Here is a 9,857-nt window from a genome sequence, read left to right as displayed (position 1 = left end):
AATACATTTCCTGTCGTACACACATGCCTACACGCACCTTATGCAATCGTCTGTACACAACACACCAGAACTAATATAATGCCATTGAATTTTGTAAAATCCCACAGGGTGCGAAATTAACTGGAGTCCGGAGTCAAATACTCCCTGATTTACTGTCGGACTACCTGATTTGACATATGCAGGAGTCCGTGCGACTCCCTGAAAATTCTGCCATACTAACTAGTTCGTTCCAGAGCATGGCCTCGGCGAATTACCGTATTTTTTCAGCTAATGCCCAAAGAAAATTTGGCAGACGTGCAACCGCATGAATCTTAAAAATTTTAAGCACATGCGTTATTGTTAATATCTTTAATTTTGAACCTCAGACTGCCGACTCCCTCATTTTGCTGCCGACTCCCTCTTTTTGAGTGTAGGGAGTCCGCTGGACTCACGTGTTCAAAAGTTAATTTCTACCCCTGATCCCATATCTAAAAGTAGTAGATTCCCCCATCAATATATCCCATACACAGGGCCATAGTTGCTGCCACGGCAGCACGCCACTGCCGTGGCACTATTTTGACAAAAAGAAATTGTGCAGGGAACCAAGGAGTTGACTGTTATCTGAACGGACTGTCTGGTATTACTATTATAATACTGATCAATTAGAGGTGTTATATCAGTGCTCTAAGATTTGGAATGTGTATTTAATATGACAGTGTGCCTATATAAGGTGTTTGTAATTCAATTCAAACTTCAAAACATACAGATGTACATAGTGAAATTATAAATTCAGATTGAAAATAGGCTTATTTTTCATAATTATGTACTGATACTGATAGTACCGTATATGATCGCGTAATAACCGGCGGCGCCTATAAGCGCACCTCAATTTGAACCGGGTAACAAGTATTGCGCCTAGTATATTTCCCCTCACGGTATGGTGCACTTATAAACTGCACAGAGCAAATACAGGGTTGAAATCTAATCCAAATTTGCGGTTATTACGCGAGTATATACGGTATATACAATTACAATTTTGTAACAATGTTTTTTTCGTTATCATACTCAATCATAATATATATTTTAGATACTTTAGTCAAAACATCAGCTTTAGCTACATTCTTTTTGAAATTTACAAATTGACCTTTTACTGTTTTAAAATGATCAGAATTGGTTTGCTTTAAACATAGCCTGAAAATGCAGGAAATGCGTTTCACCGCGTGCTGGCACACACCATAACTGCCACTTATGCTATTAAAGCGTGTATTGCGAGAATTTTCCAGTGTTTTTCCCTCATTTTCATGATACTACCGTTATTCTTTGAGTAACAGAAATTGTCTAGAGTGATGATAACATGTCTTAGAACCTTCGTATTTACCAATCCAATGAAATCATGCACGATTACAATTTTGCGTTCTGTTTTCTGTTACCGTTGGCATCTCTCGGATTTTATCGCGGTAGCGGCGAGACATCTATCAGGTGTAGTAATGCATACCGTCGCACCTAGAATCAGGTCTGAGTGTAAACACAGACGTTCATACTAGCGTAACAGCAGTGTAGTACTAAGGCGTAACAAAAAAAAATGTTTGTTTCCGGTTACATGATTTTTCAAACTAGGGTAGGCAGGCCGGTAAAAAATTTATTTGCTGAAAAATTTTAGGACTTATTTTGTCTTAAGTTTAACGCCGCTAGAGGGCCTACTCGCTAGTGATTCCGTTTGTAAACATTGCGCTACATCTTAAATTTATGTTAAAGGTCCAATCAATGCATTTGTTGATTTTCATTTTTAAAAAGTGGTCAAAAATGTTTAGGGTCGGCAACTATTGGTAGGGTCGGTCCGGTAACGCGGAAACAAACAATTTTTTTTGTTACGCCTAATGCCACGTAAAGTCTGTTATAAGAGAAGCTTGTGGATTTCCCAGTCAGATAGTAACACGGGAATGACAATGCACAGAAGTGCTCTGAATTATGACATAAAAACTCAATTAATATTTACCAAACAGAATTGCACGCCCTTGTTTTAATTATGTGCATTTGTTCAAAGACGCCATTTGTGATTTTGAGAGTCGGGACACGCACAAATTTATTGCTGTGATGATGTGGTCCAATCAATTTTCTGTGCTATAACTGCATAAAATCTTGGTGTTTTGAATGTTGGTGTAATCAGTGATATTTCGCTGTCAGGTGAGACTATATTCAGCTATATTTAGTTTTTTCTGAGGCAAAATTCTCGCAATACACGTTTTAACGCTGTGATCCTACATTTTCTGCAGTAGCACATTTGTTCGAAGATAGAGAACATGGTCCCAATAAAACCAATGTCATTTACATCAATATAAATATATATTATATCATATAATAGATTAGGGTTATGTTAGGGTTAGGTTAGGGTTAGGATTATGGTTAGGGTTAAGGGTTAGAATTAGGGTTAGGGTTAGGCACATTGGTTTTATTGGGACCCATGTTCTTCTATCCTTGGGCCGCACATTTTGGGAGGCCACTACAGCTAAGGGTCTATGTCTCCAGGGTACTGCCGGAACGTACCCTGGGTACGGTCCGGTATACCGAACGTACCCTGGTACTATCTAATATGCCGAACCGTACCTCGCCTACTCACTAACGATTCTAGGAACATCGCCTACGCCTATCCCTAAGCCGAACTCTAACCCTAACCCCAACCTAACCCTAATCCTAACCCTAACCATATCAAATAGGCGGACCAGGTACGTTCCCGGTATACCAGACCGTACCCAGGGTACGTTCCGGCAGTACCCTGGGGACATAGACCCTTAGATACAATAAGTAACCAACCAAGAGATAGGGTTACAAAGCCTCCTATCCTTTTGTGCGGAGGAATGCCCGAGTGAATCACTCGGGCCGGTTTGCTGGTGGTTTTCAAGACTAGAACTTCCAAACTGGGTTTATTCTCAACACGAACCTTTCTCCGCTATCTGGGAACTTACTTAATGTAGCGCAATACTCTGTATTAAACTAATATAACCTGTTACAAAATTTGAAGTGACGAGCGGCGAATATACTGAGCGCCATTTCTGTTGACCTGTGACGTACTTTCGCTTTGAAGAGCGGATTCACCGCACGGAATCGGAGCGCTGCGTTGCGATCGCTATGCGCATTGGGAACTGCGTCGTCACAGGTCACAGAAATGGCGCTCAGTATATCGCCGCGCTCGTCACTGCCAATTTTTGTAACAGGTTATATTAGTTTATACAGAGTATTGCGATACATAGTAAGTTCCCAGATAGGCGGAGAAAGGTTCGTGTTAATGAATAAACCCAGTTTGGAAGTTCTAGTCCTCTGAAAACGCACCAGCAAACCGCGGCCCGAGTGATTCACTCGGCATTCCTCCGCACAAAAGGATAGGAGGCTTTGTAACCCTATCCTCTTGGGTTTGGGTTTACATTATTGTATCTAATAGTAATAGACCCTATGAGCGCCACTATACAGCCCTGCCATACATATGTTGGAACTTGTCTAGAAGACATGACCCATGCCATTGTGTATTGTATTATAGACATGAAGTATTGTGGGACATGTCTTCTAGACTAGGGCCCATATGTTTACGTATACATGTATGTATGTGTAGTGTATTTATTGCACGCACCATTGTGACTTGTGTTACACAATGTGTACAGTCGAGTTGTAGTTGTACACAGTTCGCCGATTGGACATGCATGACCATGACTAGATCCGAGTACTGTACCATACAATTTATCAAAGCTCTTCAGATTGAATTGCGGACTTCAGTACGGGATATCAAATTGGAAAACTTACAGTTCTTGCTACCCACAAGAATACGAAACATTATAATTCACTACGTACGGAGATATTTTATTTACAGATCGAACCATGACATACTAGAATGTGGCTGCCACTATGTATAATTATAACACTTACCAATTTGCCACCAGTTCAGTCTAAACATTTAATAATTACAAGTGCTAATAATGCCCTAGGGTCCTAATAAGAGGTAATTATGAATTATATAAATGGATATGATATCTTATATCATAAGCAAGCATTTGTTGGTTTGATGAATCATGGTGATTTGCTGAGCGAAACAATTTGCAACATTAGCAATGATACAAGCAACATTGGCCCCCAACCTTTCACAACATAATTAATTGTTATTTAAGTGACTCATTCTGTCTAATCTAACAAATAGACCTAAATAATTGTGTATATATATATAATAAGTAAAACACACGGACACCCATGCAAGAGATTCATTAAATTTCAAATTAAAGATAATTTATGTGTCAGAATTTTATACGCGAGCTATCGAGAACATATGTCTCTTCGTCAGGCGTTCAGTTGTTTTCGCCTGACGAAGAGACTATATGTTTCTCGAAGCTCTGCGAAATAAAATTTTGACACCTATTTTCTATTTTTAATTTATCTTATATATTATTATACTATATATTATATATATATATATATATATATATATAATATTAGATAAATTTGCCAATTTCATAAACTGATGTGCGGTATTTATTTATTACTTCGCTCTGTAAGAAAAAGCTTGATGGTATTCATGTTTAGTCGAAATATTCAAGGTCAGAACCTAAGGTCTTGTTAGCAACGAATCAATTTAACATGTTTTTTGAAGTACCACAGATAACATATAACGCGTTTAAATGTATAAAGCCATCTTCGTATTTCTAAACACGCATCCCCCTAATTTTCCCACAACCCGAATCCCGAAGATGACAAAAGGAGGCAAATTAATAGCTGGAGTACAAGAAGTGACATTTTCTATGCTAATGACGATCGCCGTCCGTGACCTTTTCTTTATGGAGGCCACCAAATTAGCATCGTGGAAACAATATGTCAGTTTATGATCACGTCTGATTTGTAAAAAATATCACCAGTTCTGTGCATCTGCGGTAAAATGAAAGAGACACCGTCATTATTCGCTGATTGTGCAAAGGTGCCTCGTGACGGCGCGGAAACTGAGGCACGACAGCCCACATTATCCTGTTTCATCATCTCGTTAGGTCATCTTGCCGCAGCGAGCAATAAAATTCGAAATATTTATGATGGCGGCAGCGAGCCGGGTTTTGTTGGCGACGCTTGTTACTCAATGGAAAGTGGGACATGAGCAAAATTGAACACAATTATGCGATCGCGAACGTGATTGCAATTTCTGTTCTGTCTTTCCACTACGCGGGTCGCTTCATGCGTTGCTGTACCGAACGGCAGTCCGCAAGCAGTTCCTTTTAATGACGCACTCTCCACGTCTCTAGTGCAGACCACCGTTAGAGACAAATGCCGCTATGATTACAGCCGCTTATATGGCGCAAGACGAAACGGCAACTACACTTGTTATTGCATGAATATTGTAATCCCATTGGCTAAGCTATTACGTTTCACATTTTAATAAACGTTGATTACGTTAACTACTGACAGCACGTTCTCCGAAAGCGTATTAAATGAACCGTACCTCGCCTACTCCACTAATGAGTCTAGGGAGTCGCCTACGCCTACTCCCTAAGCCGAACTCTAACCCTAACCATATCAAATAGGGACCAGGGTACGTTCCGGTATACCAGACCGTACCCAGGGTACGTTCCGGCAGTACCCTGGGGGACATAGACCCTATGAGCGCCACTACAGCCCTGCCATACATATGTTGGAACTTGTCTAGAAGACATGACCCATGCCATTGTGTATTGTATTGTAGACATGAAGTATTGTGGGACATGTCTTCTAGACTAGGGCCCATATGTTTACGTATACAATGTATGTATGTGTAGTGTATTTATTGCACGCACCATTGTGACTTGTGTTACACAATGTGTACAGTCGAGTTGTAGTTGTACACAGATTCGCCGATTGGACATGCATGACCATGACTAGATCCGAGTACTGTTACCATACAATTTATCAAAAGCTCTTCAGATTGAATTGCGGTACTTCAGTACGGGATATCAAATTGGAAAACTTACAGTTCTTGCTTACCCACAAAGAATACGAAACATTATAATTTCACTACGTACGGAGATATTTTATTTACAGATCGAACCATGACATACTAGAATGTGCTGCCACCTATGTATAATTATAACACTTACCATTTGCCACCCAGTTCAGTCTAAACATAAATTACAAGTGCTAATAATGCCCTAGGGTCCTAATAAGAGGTAATTATGAAATTATTATAAATGGATATGATATCTTATATCATAAGGCAGCATTTGTTGGTTTGATGAAATTCATGGTGATTTGCTGAGCGAAACAATATGCAACATTAGCAACATGATACAAGCAACATTGGCCCCCAACCTTTCACAACATAATTATTGTTATTTAAGTGACTCATTCTGTCTAATCTAACAAATAAGACCTAAATAATTGTGTATATATATATATAAGTAAAAACACACGGACACCCATGAAGAGATTCATTTAAATTTTCAATTAAGATAAATTTTATGTGTCAAAATTTTATTACGCGAGCTATCGAGAACATATGTCTCTTCGTCAGGCGAATTCAGTTGTTTTCGCCTGACGAAGAGACTATATGTTCTCGAAAGCTCGCGAAATAAAATTTTGACACCTATTTCTATTTTTAAATTTATCTTATATATATATATATATATATATATATATATATATATATATAGATATATATTAGATAAATTTGCCAATTTCATAAACTGCTCAGTGCTGTGCGTATTTATTTATTACTTCGCTTCTGTAAGAAGAAGCTTGGATGGTATTCATGTTTTAGTCGAAAATATTCAAGGTCAGAAACCTAAGGTCTTGTAAGCAACGAATCAATTTAACATGTTTTTGAAGTACCACAGATAACATATAACGCGTTTAAATGTATAAAGGCCATCTTCGTATTCTAAACACGCATCCCCCTAATTTTCCACAAACCCGAATCCCGAAGATGACAAAAGGAGGCAAATTAATAGCTGGAGTACGAGAAGTGACATTTTCTATGCTAATGACCGATCGCCGTCGTGACCTTTCTTTATGGAGGCCACCAAATTACATCGTGGAAACAATATGTCAGTTATGATCACGTTGATTTGTAAAAAATAATCACCAGTTCTGTGCCCATCTGCGGTAAAATGAAAAGAAGACCACCGTCATTATTCGCTGATTTGTGCAACGGTGCCTCGTGACGGCGCGGAAATGAGAGCACGACAGCCCACATTATCCTGTTTCATCCATCTCGTTAGGGTCATCTTGCCCAGCGAGCAATAAAATTCGAAATAATTTTATGATGGCGGCCAGCGAGCCGGGTTTTGTTGGCGACGCTTGTTACTCAATGGAAAGTGGGACATGAGCAAATTGAACACAATTAGGCGATCGCGAACGTGATTGCATTTCTTGTTCTGTCTTTCCACTACGCGGGTCCTTCATGCGTTGCTGTACCGAACGGCAATCCGCAAGCAGTTCCTTTTAATGACGCACTCTCCACGTCTCTAGTGCAGACCACCGTTAGAGACAAATGCCGCTATGATTACAGCCGCATTATATGGCGCAAGACGAAACGGCAACTACACTTGTTATTGCATGAATATTGTAATCCCCTTGCTAATGCTATTACGTTTCACATTTTATAAACGTTGATTACGTTAACTACTGACAGCACGTTCTCCGAAAGCGTATTAAATTGATCGGAGTGCGAATGACTCGCAAGTATGCGTAGCCGATTTCAACCACAAATACGCTCCATCGCAACACCACATCGTTTGACCTTTTGTGGCTTAATCATATATGCGACAGGGAATTCCTCACCACCTGCTCCACAGGTGGTAAATATATCACCCCGCAAGACTATCCTCAAATAATTTATTGGGAAATTCACATTCTACGTACTAGGTATTAATCCTGTTCGTGTATTAACTCATCTAACTGATTCTTGAAGTCGAGTGAAAAAGCATGATTGTGTGACGAATGACAAGATGGCTCGCCATGTCACACGGTTAACATTTAAATGATATGATTAAGTGGGCGTTGATTAACAGCAATATATGGTAAATTAAATATTCGTGTACTGACTTGTATTCACGTCTTTTATACCTGTTTCATCATTATTATCGCCTTGTTAGAAACGCGTACTATGGACATCGTCGATTCATTTCATTGTTAATGCACGAAGGCTATCTCGTGATTAGTAATTTATTTACGCCGCATAACTCACGAATGCAAATGACTTTCGAAGATGACATTCTAACAGTCGTATTTCAAGAAATGAATAAGTTGTTACAGTTGATAACCTTTAAAAATAATGACGGCTTGTAATAGATCCTGAACTCAAATGAGTAAGCACCCTGTTTCCTTGATTGTGATTATCCCTGTGATTTGCTGATACACACGCACGCACGCACGCACGCACGCACGCACGCACGCACGCACGCACACACACACACACACACACACACACACACACATACACACACACATCTGCCTGAGATATAGTAGCCTACACAATTATGCCGAGACACGAACATATATCTTATTACATAATCGTGTTGGCACTAGCGCGCATAACGCCAGGCACTGACAGGCACAGCATTTATAATCATATTCCGAACTACAGAATATTTTAGTCATTCTATGTCACGCTGGCAATCTTCTTTCCGTAAGCAGGGCAACAGTAAAAGCAGTAGACACGCACGCAACGGCGTTTGCCCGTTCACAAGCAGACACACGCGCACATCGCTTCACACGCACACATCCACGCAAGCGCACACGTACGCGTGCGTGCGTGCGTGCGTGCGTGCGTGCGTGCGTGCGTGCGTGCGGACTTGAGCTCATGTTTAATTTTGATCGACTATTTGACTTTGTCTTCAACACTTTACGGCTGCCGCGCAGTAATCAAAGCTAACAGAAGCCTTCGTGAATGATTGCTGCTCGATCCAGCCTCTGTAGTTAAGCGCAGCTGCCAGACATCGTTATCTCGTAATGAACAATTAATTAAGAACTAACGAATTGGACCCTGCCGACTGAAACAGCCATGTCGACATCACAAATTAGCGACAGTGATTCCCCGCATAAATAGCAATATTAAAGCTCTGAGTCACACCCACGACTTATGCTCATTCTCGCTGTGCTCCCGATATGGGGGATTATACAGCCGCGGTAGGCGCTCAGTGTAGGAGCCAGTGACAAGAGAATGGAGGATGCAGAGCTTTCACCGTGCGCCTGAACTTCTTATATAGAGATATGCAACTCTCCATGCATGACAGCAGAATATGATGACCGCGTGTGCGTGCGTGTGTGCGCGCGCGCGTTTACACTCACAACGCATTACATTCCTTTGTTGAACATCAAGGATATTCATTCATGTGCACGCATGCACGCAAAGCACGCACACACGCACGCAAAATGCGGAGAGCATATGTGATAACATAACGAACACATAACAATTACGATAAATTACGATATAAGAAGTAAATTGCGATTCAAACGTTCGTTGATTTCGCATACACAGTCTCGAGAATTCGACAGGCAATGCGATAACGATGCATAAAGTAAAAGTATACGAATGTGTATCTGGCAGCGTATAGTGCATGGTACGTGACCTCCAAGCTACAGGCCGCTTGCACACGTAGGCTACTCGAAAGATCGTCTTCAAATTCAAACATTGTTTTATAATAGAAATCTCGCTTCCCAAATTCAATTTCCGCATTCAAATTCAATTTCCACGAAAAAGCATATTTTTAAATTAGATTTGCATTTTAATACTAGATAGGCCTATGCTTACAAAATTGCTCAACTCGGTCCGAATTCCGAACGACATTTCCATACCACTGCAAAATAAGCCGTTCTTATCTAGTTTTGCATATTGACTTATTTTTATGTGGACTCCGGCCTAAAATAGCTCGACGTGTTTA

The 9,857-nt window shown here is 40.3% G+C and overlaps 1 protein-coding gene across 1 annotated transcript in view; it reads right to left on the bottom strand.

The window, feature by feature from the left end:
• LOC106805968 overlaps positions 1–3,682 on the bottom strand; it is a 44,932-nt gene extending 41,250 nt beyond the window's left edge. The window contains exon 1 of the mRNA XM_014807777.1: positions 3,602–3,682. Within this exon, the coding sequence (XP_014663263.1) occupies positions 3,602–3,679 (78 nt within the window). The 5' untranslated portion in view covers positions 3,680–3,682. The remainder of the gene's footprint in view (positions 1–3,601) is intronic.
• Positions 3,683–9,857: the final 6,175 nt, after the last annotated feature.

The sequence above is a fragment of the Priapulus caudatus genome, unplaced genomic scaffold (genome assembly GCF_000485595.1).
Source record: "Priapulus caudatus unplaced genomic scaffold, Priapulus_caudatus-5.0.1 Scaffold135, whole genome shotgun sequence".
Classification (NCBI taxonomy): Eukaryota; Metazoa; Priapulida; class Priapulimorpha; order Priapulimorphida; family Priapulidae; genus Priapulus; species Priapulus caudatus.
Note: the sequence above shows the minus strand (reverse complement) of the source record. Positions and strands in the feature narration are given on the sequence as shown.